This window comes from Aspergillus alliaceus (genome assembly GCF_009176365.1).
Source record: "Aspergillus alliaceus strain CBS 536.65 unplaced genomic scaffold BDW43scaffold_46, whole genome shotgun sequence".
NCBI lineage: Eukaryota > Fungi > Ascomycota > Eurotiomycetes > Eurotiales > Aspergillaceae > Aspergillus > Aspergillus alliaceus.
In genome coordinates, this window is record NW_022474729.1 from 208,370 (window position 1) to 229,868 (window position 21,499).

At 47.4% G+C, this 21,499-nt stretch overlaps 7 protein-coding genes across 7 annotated transcripts; 3 read left to right on the forward strand and 4 right to left on the reverse strand.

Moving 5' to 3' along the window:
* Positions 1-118: 118 nt before the first annotated feature.
* Positions 119-805, reverse strand: BDW43DRAFT_314345 (proteasome assembly chaperone 4 family protein; the record flags this gene model as incomplete). Its single annotated transcript, XM_032047790.1, has 2 exons — positions 119-346; positions 578-805. 2 exons carry the CDS (start codon positions 803-805, stop codon positions 119-121), a joined length of 456 nt encoding a protein of 151 aa, XP_031896938.1.
* Positions 806-927: 122 nt separating this feature from the next.
* BDW43DRAFT_286795 (N2227-like protein-domain-containing protein) lies at positions 928-3,254 on the forward strand. The gene is made up of 2 exons (XM_032043082.1): positions 928-1,334; positions 1,562-3,254. The coding sequence occupies exons 1-2, from the start codon at positions 1,129-1,131 to the stop codon at positions 2,685-2,687; spliced, it is 1,332 nt and encodes a 443-aa protein (XP_031896939.1). The 5' UTR covers positions 928-1,128; the 3' UTR covers positions 2,688-3,254.
* Positions 3,255-3,305: 51 nt separating this feature from the next.
* BDW43DRAFT_286796 (Hsp70 family protein) lies at positions 3,306-6,668 on the forward strand. The gene is made up of 4 exons (XM_032043083.1): positions 3,306-4,607; positions 4,670-5,602; positions 5,668-6,106; positions 6,161-6,668. Exons 1-4 carry the CDS (start codon positions 4,011-4,013, stop codon positions 6,358-6,360), a joined length of 2,169 nt encoding a protein of 722 aa, XP_031896940.1. The 5' UTR covers positions 3,306-4,010; the 3' UTR covers positions 6,361-6,668.
* A 1,380-nt stretch (positions 6,669-8,048) lies between these two features.
* On the reverse strand, positions 8,049-8,966 carry BDW43DRAFT_172598 (uncharacterized protein). The gene is made up of 3 exons (XM_032038749.1): positions 8,906-8,966; positions 8,658-8,843; positions 8,049-8,589 (listed from the first exon to the last, which is right to left on the reverse strand). The coding sequence occupies exons 2-3, from the start codon at positions 8,711-8,713 to the stop codon at positions 8,157-8,159; spliced, it is 489 nt and encodes a 162-aa protein (XP_031896941.1). The 5' UTR covers positions 8,714-8,843; positions 8,906-8,966; the 3' UTR covers positions 8,049-8,156.
* Positions 8,967-10,077: 1,111 nt separating this feature from the next.
* Positions 10,078-11,759, forward strand: BDW43DRAFT_172703 (heme-dependent oxidative N-demethylase family protein). Its single transcript, XM_032038750.1, has 3 exons — positions 10,078-10,752; positions 10,808-10,930; positions 10,985-11,759. The coding sequence occupies exons 1-3, from the start codon at positions 10,217-10,219 to the stop codon at positions 11,403-11,405; spliced, it is 1,080 nt and encodes a 359-aa protein (XP_031896942.1). The 5' UTR covers positions 10,078-10,216; the 3' UTR covers positions 11,406-11,759.
* A 74-nt stretch (positions 11,760-11,833) lies between these two features.
* BDW43DRAFT_302702 (thioesterase-like superfamily-domain-containing protein) lies at positions 11,834-14,691 on the reverse strand (the record flags this gene model as incomplete). The annotated part of the gene is made up of 5 exons (XM_032045286.1): positions 11,834-11,881; positions 11,945-12,468; positions 12,528-12,957; positions 13,986-14,277; positions 14,567-14,691. The coding sequence occupies 5 exons, from the start codon at positions 14,689-14,691 to the stop codon at positions 11,834-11,836; spliced, it is 1,419 nt and encodes a 472-aa protein (XP_031896943.1).
* Positions 14,692-19,050: 4,359 nt separating this feature from the next.
* On the reverse strand, positions 19,051-20,905 carry BDW43DRAFT_314351 (alpha-amylase; the record flags this gene model as incomplete). Its single annotated transcript, XM_032047791.1, has 7 exons — positions 19,051-19,075; positions 19,148-19,400; positions 19,458-19,680; positions 19,736-19,756; positions 19,816-19,839; positions 19,894-20,495; positions 20,554-20,905. 7 exons carry the CDS (start codon positions 20,903-20,905, stop codon positions 19,051-19,053), a joined length of 1,500 nt encoding a protein of 499 aa, XP_031896944.1.
* Between the last annotated feature and the right edge of the window lie 594 nt (positions 20,906-21,499).

The window sequence follows — 21,499 nt, forward strand, 5'->3', positions numbered from 1 at the left end:
GAGAAAAATTTGAAAAACAAACAAACCAAAAAGAAAAAGAAAGAAAGAAAGAGACCCATCAGACAAAGATTTCGTTACTCCATCGATACTACCACACCAAAACATGCTATAGTCTCCCTCATTTCTGGGACTCTTCCCACCGCTTCATGATTGCATCCACAATCTTCGTTAAGCCCTCCATCTCCTCCTCTACCAGCAGCCCTAGCGCTGTTGGATCGATGCTAGAACCCACGTAGACAGGGATTTTCATGCGACGAGCGAGGATCTTGGCTATCCGGGTTGTGTATTCAACGCTTCCGGGGATATTGTATAGAGTTGTGGATATGGTGTTGCGAGTGTTGGTACGCTGGTACAAGTGAGTGATCTGGGTTTAGGAAATGGTAATGTGTATGAAAATGGGCAGTAGATAGGGTAATATCTTGGGTTTGATATAACTTAGGAGGATTCTTGCAATCAAACTTCCTACCTGGGCTCCTTCCCACATCTCCAACTCGCAACTACTCCATATGAAAGGGTCCGATAAGATATCAAAGGAGTAAAGGGAAAAGATAAAAAAAATAAGATAAAAAAAACTTACATCCGGCATGGCGTAAATGAAGCTTCCCATCGGTTTCACGGACCCCGCCGAGTCACCCGGTGTTGACGTAGCCAGGAATACCATCGCGCATGTGTCCAGTACGGTAAGCTGGATGTGTGCAGTAGTATGCAATGCCTTTGGAAGAGGGAATGATAACTCCTGAGGCTTGACATGCGGCGCCACGTTTGCAACTTGAGGTGGCATGGCTGCTTCCGCTGCTGTCGCCATGTTTTTGGAAGATGAACTAATCTCAATCGATATCTATTCTTGATATGTCGGGGGTATACTACGTCTTTTTCTGGAAGGCTTGGGTTTTGTGCGCGCGTGTATTTGTAAAAGTTGATGTAGATAGATGATGAAAATGTTGTTCGCTGATTTAATGAGATGTTTCCTGGAGGTACCGCTTTGGTTCCCCGCCAAACTGAGCGGGTCCACTATTCACCACTCTCAGATCTTGACATTCCTCGTTCCTCAATTAGAACCTCAATTAGAACATCTCTGAATTGTCACTTCTTGATGCGCCGCTAATATCAGTTGGAGGGGGCTGTTTTATGTTTGGCGTTGGTTATCTTTCGGATGTGCAGAGTACAGATTTGATTGACAGCTTCTTTTGGTTACGACAGCTCTGCAAAAACAACATGGTCTCTAATTCGCAACATCATGATGATGAAGAGGCTCGAAGCTGGTCAGGGGATTATGACCCGTTGGCTGACCCTGATGAGCGGCGAGTGCTTTTTGCCGCGCTGGATTCCTTTAGGTATGCATTTGTGCATGTTGATAGCTTGACTGCATTGCTGTTTACTGCTGTGCATGTTACAGAAGGGAGACACGGAGAGCTCTTTAAGACAAAAGAATATTGTATTCATTACGTCTGAGCTTGTATATCATCTCCTATCGTTTCTGTACTCTCAACTTCAACGCTCAGACTTTGGAAAATCAGTCAGATTGACCCATTCTTAACCAATATAACTGAACTTCTACTAGGCAATATCGAAGAAGTGCTCACATGACTACTACGCATCGCCGGCGTCAGGCGTTCTATGCTCTTCCATCATCTCACTGGCAAATGCTGGCGGAGCCACCGTTTTCTATCTTGGACAATTTCAACCACGTAGATGATGCCATTGACGTGAACGCCGATATCGCAGACGCTATCCTGGCAACGGGACTTTCCTCATTTGGGCTACCAGCAAACCCCGATCCGGAGAACCCGCGCCAATATTGGCATGACACGGCAACCTCTTCAGATGTTAACAAAGCCCATTCAACTATCAGGCAATTCTACCGCGACTGGAGCTCTGAGGGGAAAGCGGAGAGAGAAGTCTGTGTGGAACCCGTTGTTCGCGACCTGCAAGATGAGTTCGGCGAGCGACCTGCCGCTGGGGAGGAGATCAGGGTGCTCGTGCCTGGAGCTGGCCTAGGCCGATTGGTTTTTGAAGTATGCCAGGCTGGGTTTGCTGCCGAGGGCAACGAAATCTCATACCATCAATTGCTGGCCAGCAGCTGGGTCTTGAACCATACGTGCGGCCCCAAGCATCATGCGCTGTATCCGTTTGCGCTCCATTTCTCAAATCTCCTATCGAGAGAGCAACAGCTCCAGAAAGTCATGATCCCAGACACACATCCAGGGGTAGCGATAGTTGAAGCACAGACGAACCAAACGCCCTTTGGAACGATGGGCATGTCCGCAGCCGACTTCGTGGTGCTCTACAGCAACCCATCCAATAAGGAAGCATTCGAGGCGGTGGCTACGGTATTCTTCATCGATACAGCGCCCAACCTTATCCGATACATTGAAACGATCCGGCACTGTCTGAAGCCTAACGGCGTGTGGGTCAATGTCGGCCCGTTACTGTGGCATTTCGAGGACGGCAGCAACCGCAGCCACCGGGATGGAGAGCGCGAGGATCACCAGGGAATTGGGGAGCCTGGAAATGTGGAGCTGACGGAGGAGGAAGTCTTCTGCCTTGTGGAGCGGATGGGCTTTAGCATCGAGAAGCGGCAGAAAGTCGAAGATCGGCCCCTGTGTGGCTATATACAGGATCCTCAAAGTATGCTTCAGCCACTCTACAAGCCATCCCGCTGGGTGGCCCGCAAGAAGACCCAATGATCGAAAGGGAAGTTAGGAAGAGTACCTACATACAGGGAATCTAAACTTATGAAGTTTGAGATCCACTTAATGTACTCTGTAAGTCCGCCTTGTTGCCTCAAATTACAGGCTGTCTATTTGATGGGAATGCGGCTGGAAATGGTATGAAACTGTACGGTACGTCGCCAACGGATCAGCGCGATACGGTATTCAGCCGCAGACAACGAAAACGTGCGGGCGGAGCAGCGTGGCTGTAATCGTAAGGCTGTCGCTTGCTTGGGCGTCCATCCTTCGGTTCCATGGCTCACCTCAAGAGTCTTTTTCCAGTGAACCCTTTTTCTGATAGCTGTCTATAAGGTTAATTGTTCATGATAAGAAAGATAAGAACAAAAATAAGAATAAGAAAGGGTGAAATAGTGGGAGACTTGGTTTGGATAGCTATCAGCGCATGAATACGAAGAAATTGTTTATTTCATGTTCAGATAACAGTATTGACAGCAAATCTGTTTCCACTAATATTACAGATACTGTACATTGAATATGGAAGAAGGATCTCTTCATTGATCGTGCCTAATCGTACCAAAAGGGTAACATACCATACCGTACTGGTTGTCTCCGCAATCTGTAAAATAGTCAGTTGGGGGCGGAAGATGACATGATCATATCTTGGGGGAAATCATCACAAAGTGCTGTTTTGTTCCCTACTCTTTTTCTTTCTATTTTGAGTTTATTTTTATTCTAACACATATAAAGTGAGCTAATATTATAAACACGGATTGCGAAAAGAATTATTTTTCGGCCTATTCAAAAGTGGGAGAGAATTCTTGGGATCGATAATGCCACATTCCCCAGTGATTACATCTATAAACAAGTGACTTGACTTGGACTGATTGGGAATCCATCAGTTTGGGGGTCCGTGACTGGTGTTCTTTTCCTCTTTCTCTCTTTTCCCTCTCCCTCTCCCTCATTCACTTCTTGTGCCATTACTTTAACAACCATTGTTTCCCTACAGGTCTATCCAAAACGCCCATGCGACCATCCGGGAACCAATTAATTACCTGACTGGTTTTTTCTTTCGATCTACTTTACTTCGTGTTCCTCCCGTGTTTTGTTCTTCCCCTCCCCACTCTCAAACTAACAGTAACCCGGGAGGCTTTTCTGACTGCCTAAGCAAAGAAGAGCACTGCCTCTCTCACGCTCTCGCTTTTTTTGACTTTCGTGCCTTTTCTTCCGCTCGATCGGGTTTTCTTTTTCGTATTACTTCTTCCTCTCTCTCTCTCCCTTCTCCTCCGCCTCCCACCTTTGTTCCTTAAATTCTCCGTTGACCCCATCGTGGTCGTTTATATGGACCTGATGAGCTCACGGTTCAAATCGTTCACTTTTGGAACGAAAAGGAATAAGCACAGTTCCCAGCCTGCGCCAGTCCAACAGCAGACCAATTCATCAAGCAATAGCACACTCGTCGCCCCACCGTCGTCGGCTACCTCTCCAAGCTCCCCGCCTTCACACCATAGTGGTTCAACAACGAGTCTCCCCATGAACAACCAAAACCCCCTGGGGCGGCCCCCTAGCTATACATACCAGCGACCGACCAGCCCGATGCCCCCAGGTCAGCAGTTGAGTCATCATCCCGCACCACTGAACACCAACCTGCACTACACGCAACAGGCGGTTCAGCCTTTGGGTGCTCCCCCGGGTTATGGCATGCAACAACAGGTCGCGACTCATGGAATGGCTCCGGGGATGCCTCAGCCCCAGTACGGAATCAGAAACCCTGCGGTCGAGGTCGAAGGCGCCGGTCGGAGTAAGGCCCAGTTGATTGTCGGTATTGATTTTGGCACGACATTCTCCGGTGTCGCATTTGCCTTTGCGACCAACAACGAAGCAAGAGAGGACATCATTACGGAGTGGCCTGGTGCAGGAACTCACACCAAGCAGAAGGTGATCTCACAATTTCGCATTGCAATACTGATGCCTCCGACTGACTCAACTGTTCCTTCTAGATTCCCACCGTCCTATACTACGATCAATATCAGAAAGTGGTGGGATGGGGCCCGGACATTGCGGATGCGTTGGCACCCACGGGCTATCCGAAACAAGGAGTACAGAAGGTCGAATGGTTCAAACTCCAGCTCATGCTGTCCGGAAACACATACATCGACCCAATCAATTTGCCGCCGCTGCCGCCCGGTAAGTCGGAAATTGATGTGGCTGCCGACTACCTCTTCAAGCTACGACAGGCGATGCGCGCTCAGCTACAGAAGACCCTCGGAGAGGTGTTTACTCGAGAAGAGCGGAACATCCGATACTACCTCACCGTACCGGCAATCTGGAACGATGCGGGCAAGGCAGCGACACGAGCGGCGGCTTTACAAGCCGGGTTCTTGCGGGACGAGAACGACAACCGCCTGACGTTGATATCCGAACCGGAGGCGGCCGCTCTCTTCTGTGCGAAGACCGGGTTACTCAATTTGAAGATTGGCGATGCGATCCTGATCGTGGACTGTGGTGGCGGAACCGTGGATCTGATCGCTTACGAGGTCGAAGAAGAACAGCCTTTCAGCGTGATGGAATGCACAGCTGGCTCCGGCGATTCGTGTGGCTCAACAGCTCTGAATCGGAACTTCAGCAATATCCTTCGGGCGAAGATTCGAAAGATGAAGCTCCCTGATGGGTCCCGCACGGCAGGAAAGGTGTATGCGAAGTGTATCATGGACTTTGAGAACCGCATCAAGGCCGACTTCCGAAATAATGGGCAAAAGTGGGCCGTAGATGTTGGTATCGAAGCCGATTTCCCGGATGCCGGCATCGAGGAGGGATACATGACGTTCACCAACGAAGAGATACTCCAGTGTTTTGAACCCGTCGTCAACCGTATTCTCGAATTGGTGCGCAATCAGATTATCGCCATTCAAGCGCAGAACAAGTCTCTACAGGTAGGGTTTCATATACCACTAAATACTACTCGTCCAAAGATGTCTTTGACTAACTAGCATTGCAGAACGTTCTTGTGGTGGGTGGGTTCGGCGCATCCGAGTATCTCTTCCAACAAATCAAGCTCCATGTACCGCCCCAGTACCAAACCAAGGTTGTCCGGCCCATGGATTCGGTCGCCGCGATTGTTAAGGGCGCCGTCACTGCTGGAATCACGGAACGGGTGATTACACATCGTGTTGCGCGCCGACACTACCTTATGGCCACATTGCAGCCATTCAAAGAAGGCTATCACCCAGAGCAATATCGTGTTCCCAGCTTGGACGGCAGAGACCGGTGCAAGTACACACGACAAATTTTCGTGCAGAAGGGTGAGCGGGTGAAGATCGGAGAGCCGGTCAAGGTTAGCTTCTTCCGACAGGTTGCACCGGGGGCGACCCTGATGTATGAGGATATTCTGTACGCTTGTGATGAGGACGTTTGCCCCGAGTACACGAAAGATCCCCGTAAGTTACACATTGTGTTATACATTCCGGCGCGCTCTTCTAACTGTGTAACAGGCATCAAGGAGGTTGTGACACTCACGTCGGATCTATCCCGCAAGAACTTGGAAACTGATTTCGAGCGCATGGATACCCCTCAGGGAGTCTTCTACCGTGTATACTTCGACATCTACCTCACCCTCGACGGCAGTGAATTCAGTGCCGAACTCGTCTGCCAGGGTGAGGTTATGGGCCGCTGCCGGGCCAAATTCCGGTAAATTGGGGGCATCCAGGCTCAGGGATTCATTATTTTTAAAAAGGAAAAAATTGCCAATTGACAGACTTGTTTGACTGGCAACTGCACAGGGCGGGCGTTTATACCATCTTCTCATCCATTTCCCTTCTCAACCATTGGATATTTTTGACATGAACTTTCGGCCAATGGTTTCATCATGGAGTTTACCTCTTATACTTTATTTTATGTTCATGCTTCATGTTTCCTGGATACCTTTATATGAGCTCACCTTGATGATTGATTGATTTATTAATCCAGTTAATGATAAAACCACCCAATACTCACGATACATGTTCCATCCATTTGAATCTCTTTTGCTCTTTCGTAACTCAAATTCAATCCCTCTTTCTCCTCTCCACTTAACGCACGAATTCAGAACTGGATAATCCGTCCCGAACTCACGACCGATCACCCATCGAATCAAAGTGAACCCATCCCAAACCGTAGCCAAGAGACACAAAACGGTCAGCTGAATATCAAGCAAAGCAAACAAACCGAAGCCCAATGGCCTACGCACCCGAGCATTATATAATTTCCCCCAAGTTTTCCCGAAGGAACACGGAAACGGACCAAAAGAAAAGAAGACAGAGACGGATTAAGAAGATGATCCCACGTAAATAGAACCCAATCCTACAAGGATAGGGCAAACGAAACGAATTCTCCAATGATCAATCAGGTTCGTTCCTCTTCTACAGATACGCGCGGAAGGCGAGAGGATTGAATTACCTGTCTAGCTACCTAACTACTTTCTTTTTAGCTGATCCGGAAGGAGGAAAACAAGTGAGCGGGTAGGCCGTTCCAGGCTCTCCTATAGGTAAAGAGAAAGAATGACATTCACACTTAGGTAATGATACCATGCCTCGTTTTGTGTCAAGACAACTTGAGACGCAATGCGTCTAGCGTTGAGTGGATCTAGAGTGGCTTTTTACTTATTGGGATCTAGCTAGCTATAGGGAACTTTAGTATATATCTGGGTGTGGAGAGGAGGATCCGTCGATTGCATGATTTCGGGCATTTTGCGCCTGTTCGGTTTTGGTTTAATGGGGGTTGTCTGCCATCCGTATCAGATATCTAGGACTACGACGGGGATAGGTATATCAGGCAACTGGGGTGGATTGACTAAATGGGGTGCAGATTATGGGAGGTTGATGTCTCCTGTAGTGTTCCGGAATAGGTAGTTGTCGTTATTGGAAGCTTCCTTCGCTGGTACAGAGTACATAGAGGTATGAATTCGGAGGGGATTAGATGGTGTGTACTTCATTTAAAAGGTGATCAGAGCAATGTGTTCTGATTTCATCGTGCTTGATGCCTAAGTGAGTAAACGCTTCTCCCGGAGGTTCATAGGTATGTACGTTGATGAGGCCGCTGCAGTGAGGTAGGCAAATGGAGGATATACTCCGTCCGCTGAGAGAACTTCATCCTGAAGAGAGAATTGGCGACAACACTGACAATGACTTTGAGGCGAAGTCCGTGCCCACAGCCCCCAGTCTTTACATACTGGAGTAGGTTAGCACGAGTAGGTGTCCCACTATTGGCCCCAGGAGCCCCCCTATCAGACAACATGTCGCTGAGGAGACAAGAGGAGTAAGGTCTCGACTGAGTTCACCTGGCCTGTCTAGACAAGTCTATCATCTAGAATGGAGGAAAGCCGTTTGGTCGGTGGGTTGTAAATGCCCCGTTGACTAGTGGATCATCACTAGTCAATAGTGATGCTTTCGTGCACGGTGGGCAAGGTCAGGATTCGGCCTTGGTGTCTCTGATTTTTATGGGTCTATTCAGTCAGACTAGGCAGGACGGTCTCGGAAGTGCGTTTGTGTTGATTACATGTTGGCAGTCCGATAAAAGCAATTCTATCGCAACGTCATTAGTCAGATCTAGTTCAATCGGAGGATTAGGATTTTGGTCCTGCGAATGAGTGAGAACGACGGTGGAAAAGGTGTGGGGAAAAAAAGAAAAGAAAAAAAAATAAAAATGAAAATGAAAGAAAAAAACTGTAAGGAAGAAAGGGACAGCAAATGAGGCGGAAAATCGAATCAGGTCATGCCAGAAAAGGAAACGATGCGACAGAGAGAGAAAAAAGCAAAAATAAAACAAAATAAAATAAAAGTCAAAATGGTAGGGAACAAAAAAAAAGAAAAAGAAAAACCAGAAAACAACTTCTCTCTGACAAAAAAAAAAAAAAAAACGCATTCTTGAATGAGACACCGCTATACTAGGGGGCTGGTTAGTGCTTGACCGGAAAATCCATTCATTACTTTCAATAAAAAAAGGCAAGATTACGGCAAGCGCGCTTTGCGCGAGATAAGCGGTTGCTGCGCAAAACCCCAGATATCCATCCGTTCACTTTCGGAGGGTGTGGAGTCGCCCAACCAAACCGACTGTCTTAGAAACCCGAATTCTGGACTCGGTCGGCCGGTGGATCGTCTAGTGTACACACATTTACATAGTATGGATGTACATATATATCTCGTACCGAAGTAGATAAGTAGTTAGCAGTTGAGGATCGCCACTGGCTGGGGCGTACCTACAGTGCACCGCCCTAGCATGTTTTAGTCTTCCATAGCTTCGCGGGGACCAAAAGACTGCAAGGACTTGTCCCTCATGGTACGTCAGTGTCGGCCCCGTACCTTCTCTTCTGATCCTAGTCTCAAGGATAGTGCCATAGTCGCTCAGCGTTGATGGGCCACTCGTAGTACTCTGAATGACTAGCATGCCCAGCACGTCAGTGAACATGATGTACAGTGGTACCTGGACTGGATTCCATCTGCCGCCCGGTGACCTATGATAACAGACGCTCTGGAGCTGTGTGACCATCGACCAGCAAATTGGGACTCGGCCCACGCATCAGCGCACGCGCTGTGCCCCAGAAGCTCCCAGGCAATATTGATTCTGTCGTACAAAGTGCGTTTGGTTAGATTCCAGGCCAGTCGTGCAACCGTGCGGTATTTCCGATTTCTGTCCGCAATCCCAGGTTGATGTCATGATGCCATTATTGGCATTCTGCATCTGCTATCCGGAAATCCAAAGACGAGTATCGCTGGAGCGGAACTGCAGGAACTGTTAGGCAGGAGAGACAGTCCCTACAGTCAGGCTCTCGGTTCAGCTCACGAGGTCTTTCCAATCGTTATGCGCACGGACGGGAGACGCGTGAACTCCGCCTGACGAAGAGCAGAGGTACCCTCAGCCCTTTAGATCGGGGTGGATGAAGTTAGTTAGTTCGTACTTAGTTCGAGGAGAGGGGGGGGGGGGGGGGATTACAATTGTACGGACGATGGATCGACTCGGAGTAGTAACCCAGCTGCGGATCTGAGGCGCTGCGCCGTGGAGTACATTTTGTCTGGCCCTTCCCTGATCCACTTAGAGTTCACTTACCCTGACCTTTCCTCTCCACCCCCATCCCAGAGACCCACTGAAGCTCAATTGTTATGATAGCTGAGAAAGTCTACTCGATCATGTGGATGCTGTCAGTTCCTTTTCCCTCCTTTCTTTTTTTGGAGCGGCGAATTGCGGCTTTTTGCGGGGAAGGCCAGGACGTATCAGAGTTCGACCTAGCTGCCTGATTCAGGAATGTAGAAGCCATTGTAGGTAATCGTCTGACCCAGACGATCATCATTTCCTAGGGTCCATGGGCCAGATAAATTTCGAGCCATTGCCCTCTTCCGAAGAAGGTTTCGCCATGTTGACGTGAACGTTGATTCCTGGTCGTGGCGTCCGATGAGTGAGAGACAACTAAAAGTTCCCTGAAAACTACCCTCTCTTTCTTTCTTTTTTTTTTTTTTCCCTTTTTCTTTTGTTTCCTTATATATCTGGATCCCGGGAGGGAAGAAAAACCCCAGGCGATGAATACCCTTTCATGCATTGGACTTTTTTTGCTTTTTCTATCCTTCATTGCTGTGAGATTTCAAAAACATCTTCCTTGGCTTCGGCTCAGACGCCGTCCACAACAGGATGCTTGTTGCGAGGACCTTAAACCCCCACCCATCAAGGGGAGAGAGAGGTACAGAGTCATGATGGATATTCGGAAATTGGACGTCCAGAATTGGCTCACCATCGACAAGAACTACATTGCCGAGCACCAGGTCCGAAGCCAATTGCTACAACAAGAAAAATCAAAAGTTCTTCAATGCCTCCCCGAGTCATACGAAGCATGCCTCGAAGCATTGGAAGAAGTGGTCGAGTTCCTGTGCCAGCGGTTTCCGGACAAATTCGAACACAAGAGGTCAGGCGACGAGTCAACCGTTCATAACAGAATGACGGGGGAAACCTTCGTCTTTGGGGGGCAGAACAGCCTAGTCGATCCTCTCGAGATAGCCGTGAGGCTAACCATGGAAGATCTTAGCATCCTGATGAAGAATGCGGACGACGAATATTACTTGTCAGTCTAGAAGAGATCCTACTTTCAGGGGAATGACTGCTAACCGACAAGGCAGGGCCGCCAGCGCAAGTCTCTTTCCGGTGGGGTGGACTGTACAGGAGCGAATTGGATGGACAATCTCCCAGCTTCACAATCCCGTACCGTTGTGGCATCAGCAAGTCGCCGCTTCTGTCAGCAAGTTAGTGGAGATCGGGCTTTGCGGACGAAAGACACAGAACTGACTTTTGACTAGGTTTCTGAACCGCCTCACGCCATCTTCACCGATGGAACGATCCAACTACTTTGTCGAAGTGAAGCGTCCCGATGAAGACTTGTTCGAAACCCTGTATCGCCCCACGACGTTGTTGGAGGACAATCCCAACCCATCCCCCGAGGATATCGTTGTCCGCCGCGAGCGACAGACCTTCCGCAGGCTTCCTCGAACTGGGACACTGGTCTTCGGCGTCAAAACCTTTCTCACCACCTTAGATGAACTGCCGATGCAGGAACTGCGAAATTTAGTAAAGGAGATTAAGAGCTGGCCTGACTATGTCGGCGAATACAAGGGAAGAGAAGTTTGGGGGGCGAAAGCGTTGGAATTTTGCGAAAAGCGAAGTCGAGAGGAAGAAAAGCTGAAGGAGAAGGGAAGAGAAGCAGAGATGATGGAGGTGTAAGTAAATGAGGGCTGGGAGGTATGACACTTGTAGCATTATTATTTCCTTTCTTTTGCATAACGGGCATTTCATGGGTGGGTGGCACTATGGTTGTTTTTTGTTCTTGCTTTCGAAAGCGTTTCTCAATCTTCGCCTTGTCTTTTGCTTCCTGTTGACGCCTTGATGCTATGAGAATCTTTCCCGACCATGTACGCTATATCCAACTTTATGTATGACAGGATTTAGATTCTAAACATCAGAGAAAAGTCCACTGAAATGTATGTACAAATGAATATGCATATGCCGAATGTATATGCAGAATATTATGATCAAAAAAGCAAATTGGACGGTGCTCTTGCTCTATTCTATTGCGAGGCCATAGGGGAAAAAAGTGTGCAACATGAAACAGGATAGAAGGGTATTTGTAGTGGATAATGCAGCGCAATGGTCTATATCTTGGACCGAGGAGGTTCGTCTTGTTTCAATCTCACAACTCCCTATTCAAACCTTGCGTTAGTGGATTGGATTCAAGACTAGACTGAAACGATGGGGAGCCTTACCTCCTGTGTGCATGTGGCGATTAATGTTCCATCTTTAGACCAAATCTTTTGAAGAACCAATCCTCTTCCCTCGCCTGCCCAAGGGCTCTCCATCTCCGTGAGCATCCACTCGTCCGCGCGGAACGCCCAAGGATTGTGAAAGTAAATCGAATGATCAAGACTGACCATCATGCCAACTTCCTTGTGTTTCCCCTTGTTTTTCGGATCCTCAGCTTTACTCAAGGCTCCCTCCAGCCGACGGCGCAGTTCCGCGGTCTCCTCTTCCTTCAACTCCTTGAATGCTCGCGCGATATCTTCGTTATCCAAGTCGGACGGATTCTTGAGTGCCTTCAAGACTGCCTTGAGCTCAGCGGGGGAGGAAAATCGAGGGATATCGTGAACGCGCGTCACAGTTCCAATGAAATAACTATCGGTCACATAGGCAAGGGCAGACAGATGGGCGTGATGACCGCCAGCCTCGGAGATTGTTCCGCGTGCTCGATTACAGCGTCGGATTCGCTTATCCTCAGGATTGCCCGATTCCCCTGGGCCCATTAGCATGACCAGGACTTCATCGCATAGCACATAAAATCATAAAGCTTACGGTTGACAGTCCCTAGTTTGTGCGATTCGAATGGTCCGCCTTCAGTGTCCATAAACCTCTTCTTCACGCCCGGTGAATGATCATCCGGCAGTGTCACAGCAGGCATAGACGTTGCATGTTCCAGTTTCTTCTTCCCGCCGCTATTCGCCCGGCTGAAACTCAAAGTGGTGGTGAAAATCGGTCGACCCCGTTGTCTAGCTTGAACAGTACGGGTTATGAAACTCCTTCCGTCACGCACTCGCTCGACATGGTACAGAATCGGGATTTCGGAATCGCCGGCGAGGACAAAGTAGCAGTGCATGCTGTGGACAGCGAAGTCGGAGGGGACCGTCCGCATCGCGGCGGCGAGCGACTGGGCAATTGCCGCACCTCCGTAGATGCCCCGCGCTCCAGGGGGGTGCCAGAGAGGACGAGTGTTGGTAAAAACATCCTGTTGAGTGGAAGAAATTTGGTTATTTCAAGGGAGGGGAGTGTTGATCGGGACAGACGTACTGGTCCGATGTCTACCACGGGGGTTAACTCCAGGACATTTTCGATCGGGGCTTTAGAAGGATCAAGCGGGGGAGGTTCGAAGAGGGTTACCCGTTTCGCCATGGTTATCTGTAGAGTAGCGAGATACGTCGGTCTATACACAAGGATAAAAGATCGAATGAAATAATAAAGAGGAGCAGGTTTACTGAGTTTATCGGGGGTAGGAGAAGAGTTTCAGAATGTCGATGATTTTCCACGCGATAGATTCCTAATCGGGTAATAACCGAGGCGTTTCTTCAACTTGTCGATCCATGGTTCCGTGCCGAAATCCCGTCGGTACTTCTGTATCCTGTATGTTATGGTTGTTTTGTCTAGAGATAATAATTTCTCGATCTTCTTCTTCGTCCCCCTTTCTACTCTCTACTTGTTTTACCCTCAAGTGGGAGATATCTCCGACCATGGTTTAGAGCTTCGGCTGCTCAGTCAGAAATATATAAGCACAAAGACTTCATAGTAAGTACAGCTGCGTGAGACATGTGAAGTCTATTGCTCGGCTTGGGGACAAAATATGAGATGATCAGAATATCCTCGGCAGATCAGCCATGCCCAGCGTTATTGGTCTGAATCTTCACGGCTTATACGCATTCTCCATAGATCCTCCATATCCTCGACTCGTGAACTCTTTGTATTGGTGTATAGACTAATGCAAGTCATACTCGGCGTTTCCCCTCCACTCAGACGATTACAGTCTAGGAAGGTAAGCTTGGGTATGGAGGAATGAACGTGAAACCCCCCGGGGGAAGACGAGGAAAAGCGTAGTTTATTTGCAGTAAGGTTTCCCCTTCTTTTCTTACCATCGGTGTTTCCACAGGGTTGACCAGATCAGCGATAATAGTTGTCCTCACGAGGAGGAGGCATAAAGGAATTCCATCCTTTCCCGGGGTTTATGTGCTCCGGAACGTTAATCTGGAATGTCTTTTGAACAACCTTGGAGCCCAGTCTCTTTTTACTCTTGTTCTCTTGAAGAAGCTGCAGGAGCTGTTGTCGTTGCATCTCCTCTTCGGTGGGAGGTACCGTTGTGCGGTCGGATATGTCAACTCGTATTTCGTCGGCGATGTCTCTTCCGTAGGTCCATAATGCGCACAGCGCGTAGACGACTGCAGAGCCGGCGGCAAGAGCCATACCCACAGTTTCCAAGCCACTGATGGGAAGTAAGTTTCGACAGAGAATATTGAGAACAACGTTCAGCAGACCGATGAGGTTGGAAAATAGACAAGGCCTGTGTCATTGTGAGGTTGCGATTCAAGGGTTTAAATAAAAAGCATCGGGCATTTACAGCAAGACAGAATGAAGCAAATATGTACGCTTCTGATACTGAGCGCAGAATAAAATGAACGACAGAACGTATGCGTTCCCGATCAATGCCAATGCTGCTATCACTGTGCCTGTTTTGTCCCCTGTAGGGTCATCCTTGGAGCCTCTAAATGCTAGAGGGATTACCAGGAACCTTTGCGATGCTATATCAGCCATCATTATGGGGGCTAACGAGTAGGAGGGCAGGAACGTACCCTACAAGCGCTAAATTCGATGATAAACCTGCCAGGAATCTCCATGCCGCTCGGACCGTTTCGCTATCGCTCGGCGGCTGCTCTTGCGACACGCGCCCGAGCTCTTGATACTGAGGCGAATCCATTTGTTTCTTGTGAAATCATATGAGGGACGGTCTAATATTATTATATATGTACTGAAAGAGATCAGTAGGTCTAATATAGGCGATATGGATAACAAGGTTTGGTGGTAGCAATAGTATTGATATTAGTTGACGGCTCTTAGAACGATTAAGGTAGAGAGCGATGCTGATAAACGAAGGACAGCAACCACAACATCAAGATAGTGGTGGTAGGCGAGACATTGATCGTAGTGCAAAGACATAAAAAGAGAAAAGAAAACCAAGGAGAGAAACAGATAGTGAGAGGCAGGGAGTTAACTTTTAAGTAAAGAAATGCGGCGTGACAGGGTGTGGAACAGAAATCAGCTTTAGACTGTAAATCATCCCCTCTGGAGCTCTCGGATTGGCTCTTCGATATGCACTCAACAGGGGATTTTCTCTCCACAATTCTTCCACCCCTCAATTGAATCACTGGAATCAGTTAGAAGAATTGGATTGACTTGAATTGATCATTCCGGAGAGTTAATCATCACTCAGCCATAGGTATACCAAAGGTCACGATACCCGAGAGAACCCTTCTTTGACCGCTAAGCCAGCATTTCTAACTATCTTGATATGCAGGATAAAAATAGTAACCCTTGTTATGCATGAAGAAATGCGACCATTTCCCCCTTCAATTTTAACCAAAGTAAGAGAAGTTCATATATGAACAATGTGGGTTTAATAGATAAAGAAGAAGAAAATAAAGAGAGAGAGAAAACAAAAGATTTTGACCTTCATTCTAAACGGTAGTGGCAGTTGTAGGCCTAGGATTTAAATCACTAATGTCGACCTACCTGCTTCTCTAAGTCCTTGGATTTGCCATGTACCATAGATACTTCTCCCATGTTTCTATCTGCTCGTTGTTCTAGAGCCTCGGCGCCTTTCAGTCGCTTGATTTCTTGACAGAATTTGCTTCTTTCCCTGATGCGATTCCCATAAAGAATGAAGACAAAAGGTATTGCTGTAACCCCGAGGCTGGAAAATGCTACCAGGATGTAGGCCCAGTTTGCTCCAAGTCAATCGAACAGTGGCTTGGTCGCTAATGGCAACATAGCCCCTAAAATGCTCCGTGTACAAGCAGATGCCGACATAGCGCTAGCAGTGTAGGTCTCGTAGGCGTCAGCAAGGTAATTGATCATAGCCATGAAATTCAACAGATACCCTGCCCCGAACGGAACACCGGATAAAGCAGGAACTGCCCAGTGGACGTTGGGTAGCAGTCCAGCCCATGAAAATGATAGCTATAACGTATAATGGCCCTCCAAGGCATGCGAGAGGAGGGTATTCTTCAATATGAGCCTATTTCGCATCTCGGGCTTTTGCTCGGGGTAAGAAGCGGCCATACCAGACAAATACTACACAACCAAATACTGCGCCGACACCGACTAAGCTTGGAAGTTAGTACAATTCTTAGAATCTAGGGCATTACGGGGCTTACTGAGAAGAAAACAAAGTCCGGTATAGCTGGGGTCATGCCCTAAATACCTGTTCATTTCCTGGGTTAGTAAAAATGATGCGCAGTTTCAAATAAGGGACGGTTGTAGATGCACCAGAAGGATCATGACAAAAGCTAGAAGGAATCAAGGGGAGGGTAGTAAAGTTAGAAAAGAAAATAAATGTCTATGACCACAACCAACCTTGGAAAACCAATGGGTAGGATTCAGGCATCAGGAGAGCCATGGGTAGACTGGTCCCCGCATACGCGAGACCCAAACCAAAAACATAATCTCCAGCTGTAACGCGCAAGGAAACCTGATGCTAGAGGGTCCCAGGATAGGACCGATGGTTGTAACCTATGCAAATAGGTTAACATCCCGGTATATTCGATCCGCAGTAGCGTGGACAATAGCATATTTACCGTCATGTAGGAAGCCATTAGTTGACCACGGGTTGTAGGATCTGCCTCTATATCGGCATAGGTGCCACCGATGACAGCAATAGGTGCCGAAGCTGCCATTCAGTCAAGCAATCTGAAGATAAGTAGAGACGGATACGACTTTACCAAGGCAGACGCCACCATCATGAAGGTGGTATATAGAGAAAAAAACTATCAATAAAGGAGACATTCGTCCCTTAGCCTCGGAAAAGGTCCCCACAATAGAGGTCCCAGGATGTAACCGACAAGGAACATAGAGATCAGAAGCACAGGGATCTGCTGATTCGTCACGTTGAATTCCTGAGCGATTGCATTTGTGCTCTACCTGTGACTGATGACCCGATAGTGCTGTTCATGACCTCATTGGGACCAGTAACAAGCACAAATACCCTCCAAGTCTAATATTTTAATATAAATCACTAAGCCCATTTGTAAAGAAAGCTTCTGACTGTTATACGGTACCTTTGGCCAGTTGTTAGGGTGATCAGAATCGTTCGGCTCAAAAGCAACCACTATTTTTGATTCCATGTCATGGTAACGCCGGGAAAGGAGGTTCTAGGTTGACTCTGAGAAGTACAGCAGCCATCACCTCGACCAATCTCAGGGAAGCTAGGGGAGAATTCCGACGAACATATTGTTTCTAATACATATATCAGCTAAAAATGTGAGACCTGTTCGAGCATTGTGGAACAGACCGTTTCCTGTGTCCCTTTCATGTCGTGACAGTGTGACGTTAGACATGCTGATATATTGACTTCCAGCTTTTCTGTGGATCCTACATTGTACCGTAACTTCATGAAGCCTTGGGGAGTCGGGTTTTAATAAACGGTCACTCAAGGTTGTGGTCCTCAACGAGTCCGCGAAAAACAGCTAGAAGTCGTCATCAATGATAGTCAAAAGATTTTTTAAGCTCACTCCTGCGATATCACACATCATTGTAAAGAGGCGTAGTGGATCAAGATTTGCTCTATACATATGTGAGCCTCTGTACATTTGGAATTAGTAGTGCCTCTTGTTCTCAATTAAGAAACTACGTACGTTGATCTACTTACACGCAGGTGCCCGCCATTCACAGATCAACCGACGCGCAAAAAGTAGATAAAGAGATACCGCGATACTTGAACAAGGCATGGTTAAACTTCGTTTGGTACTCTGAGGACTAGTAGTAGTAGATAGACCAGCATACTTTAAGGGACTAACCTTAAGTCCCGGTGCTTTGAGCTCAGGGTTGCCACAGAAGAAACGAGTTCCCCTTTGTCATACCCTTTAATTAAACTCAACGTTAATCTAGAAAGGTTGTTTAAAGCAGGTATCATTCTTCCGTGAGACATTCGTAATCTTTAGTGGTGGAACGAGATTGGACCATGAAGCGCTGTCTCGATACGTTGCTCAACTTGATGAGCTAGGCCCTATAGACCCTGCTTAACTTAAGAATGCTTAGGAACTGTTACCAAAATTGGTTTTTGTGTGGAGTTCCCTACCGTTAATATTCCCAAAGCCCCTTACACCGGTTTTTTTCCTTTCGGAAGTAGATCCGCCACTGTGATAGTATCGAGCTCACTCTTCGAGATAGCGATCATCTCTCCCTGAACTAGAATCATTCAAGCTTAGTCCTTTACATCACTTCTAATCTCATCTGAAACCTCGTCGTTGTAAGGGCACTAGTTCTCTTATGCATGGGCAATAGATCCTTTGGAGTGGATGGAGCCACGTCAAGACGAGCATTCCTGAGTAGCACTAAGCGAGAACCTGAGTAAACTACGGATAACTCCTGACTCAAATAGTGGAGCACAATTTACTTACTAGCAAGTCTGTGGTGATCGACCTCCCGAACTGCTGACGCGAATGGACACCCTAAGGTAATGTTAGACTGCAGCAACACTTTGGTTGGGTGCGATGAACATCCTGTGTAGCTGTATAACTGCATAATTATGGAAGAAGCATGAGATGGTATACTTGCAAAAGAAGCGACATTTGTCTATATGCTCACTTGCTGTCTGTGACCCAAACTGAATATTGATAGACAGTCCCTGGTGAAACACGGGACCACCACGGGGACATCATGTGGAATCGTTGTACGCGTAAAGTTGAATCTGCTATATACTACCCACTATCTGGAGGAGGATCCATACCGATAGCTCAGCGGACCCTCCAAGGTTCTGAAAAAAGAACCATTATTCGCATACAGTAGCATTGCTAATGTAGACACAACATAACCTTGCTCGTAACCCATAACTCCTAAAACAGTGTGCGGGGACCGGCCAAAGCCCTTTTTATATCTTCAAGAACCCAACGATAGTACGTCACTAAGCTTGAAAACTATATTAGTATTTATAATTGATTTAGTAAGTAATAATTTGACCGACCATCGAGTCAGATAATTGAATAGAATTAAATGCCTAAGCCGCTGCTGAACCATATGGTATTGCACACCTTTCCAGTTATTACTAGGACTAACAGGAGGGCTACTTCCCGTAGACTTCCTCCTCACTATCGTTCGATTAGCTTGAGGGAGCCTTATAAATAGAGAGTTTATGAAGGGATGGATGGCAAGGTACTAACAAAGACTGTTCAAGACTTTCCCTGCCTTCTGCGGTAGAGTTGACCCAGACGCCCACCTGCATTGCAAAAACAGGGAAGATTCCGTAACCCTTTTTGTCAATAGTAACCGTCTCTGGGTGCCACCCCAATATATCGGTCCATTGCTCCTTGGCGTGGTTTCGTCCGACGTACATACGTTTCTGGGATGCACCCGTATTGCTCATGATGCACGCTAAGCCAGACGGGTGGCGTAGATTGCCATAGCGCACGAATCCTTCCGATTGTCAGGCGGCCACGAACCAGAATTGCGCACACTATATGGGGGACACACCTATGCAATTCGCCTGATCAAAATAATCACACTGTTCGCCGTAAGCGTAAAGCTTTCGAGCCCGTGCAAGAACGGGAAGTTTCCCGCCACAGGAAGGGGTCATTGGGTTTTTGACGCCGCGTCTGATCCCGTAAAGATCTCCATAAAATATACATGGCTGTCCCTTGTCTCGGAGTAGGATCAAGGCATACGCGAAGGGCTTAAAGAACGATGCAATTGGTGCCTGTATATAATGTTAGATACGTAGTACTAAAACTAATACGAGCTGTATTTCCTACCTCTAGGGACTGGCCTGGTTGCTACAAAATAGCAATCAGCATCACCAGGAACACCGAGGCATGACTTCATTTTCTCTTACTGTATCATGATTCATAACCAGAGTCTATTCAGACGGTAAGCATCAGGCATGCAAGGTATACCACCAGAAGGGTCTTACAACTGCGTGTGCAGGACTTCTCTCAAGTAGCGTATCGTCGAAGATCTTGCGAAGATCTGCCCCTCCAGTACGCGAGATCCGTGAGAAACGCCCAACTAGGGGAGCGTCAAATAGCGACAGTTGGTAATCCATCTTTTGTAGATAGTGCATAAGAACCCTGACATCGCCGCTCCAGTACTCCGCAACGAAGAAAAATTGCGGCCCAACAGTTGCTCGTACGTGACTAACAAATCTTTTCTGGAAATCAGCCGAGTAATGCTTGCACGCATCCAACCTCATACCACTGAGAGGTAGTTGGCTTCCTATCCATTCTCCCCACCGAAGAACGTCTTTCTGGACTTCTGTGTTGGAATAGTCTAAGTCGGCGAACATGAGATAGTCATAATTTCCCTTCTCATGCGCAACGTCCTCGGACCATCTTTTGTTCGCAACCTTGTATATTGCATTTTGCTTCCGAGCTTCATCCCGGTCAACACCGCTGAAATGGTGCCAACGATATCTCATGGAACTATACATGCTGTCGCGACCAGGAAAATTGAATCCTGTCCAGCCTTCAATTTCTTTTGCAGTGGAGATTTCGATATTGCGCTCTTTTCTCCAAGCTGGAACATTAGCTAGACTTTTGATAGATTACCACAACCATCAGACTCGAGATCATACCTTTCGGGTCCACTTTGACCGCTGGAAATCGTTCCGGATAATCTGCTCCAGCCTTGTGGTTAAGGACCGCATCCCAGTAGATCCCAATGCCGAGATTCCGCGCAGAGGAAGCTAGCGATTGGAGTTCTGCCTTGCTACCCCATTTTGTAGGTCGTGACCCCTTCTGATCAAACTCTCCCAGGTCGTATAGATCATAGATATCATAGCCATTGCCGGAGGGGTTCATGGCTTTACACCCCGGTGGTATCCAGATGTTGTCAACACCGATGGATTTTAGATCCAATAATGAGTTTTGAAGACGTTTCCAATGTCCCTGGTCATCTAGGCCGTGCCATTCGAACCCCTGTAGCATGAGTGAATTGTCGGGGGCATCCCATGATGGGAGTTTGTCTAGATGCTTTGCGTCTTCTGCGCATAGTCATGTAGTGGTTAGTATTCTACAGACTAAAACAGAATAGTCACCTATGGAGAGGCAGGAGACCGACTTTTAATCTTCTTCCATTTTCTCCATTCCTTTCTTGCTTTGGGATCACACCACGACGGGAGGGGTAACATTGATGGTCTGAAGAGAACGAAAGCTGTGTCAAGAGAGGTTACGAATGTAATGAGCGAGAGGGCTTGATCACTAGACTTAGAGATTTTTGACAGGCATAACTAGGACGAAGGGACGTCATTATGCATCTTTTGCCATAAGAGACGTATCAACTACTTCAGTACCGAAGCAGTCAGCGCGTCACACGAGTCAGATTCTTGGTGACCTTGAAGAGACATGATAGAATTGCTGTCAAGAGTTAAGTGGATATAGACCAGTGTAAACGGAATTCCTTTTGTTTAATTTCTGCTGATAACCTGATTGTAATTGTCTTTTTTTTCTTTTTCCTTCTCTACAAGAGGGAATGAACAAAGCGGTCAATATCCATGTCACCAGCAAAGCTTCGTGATTAAA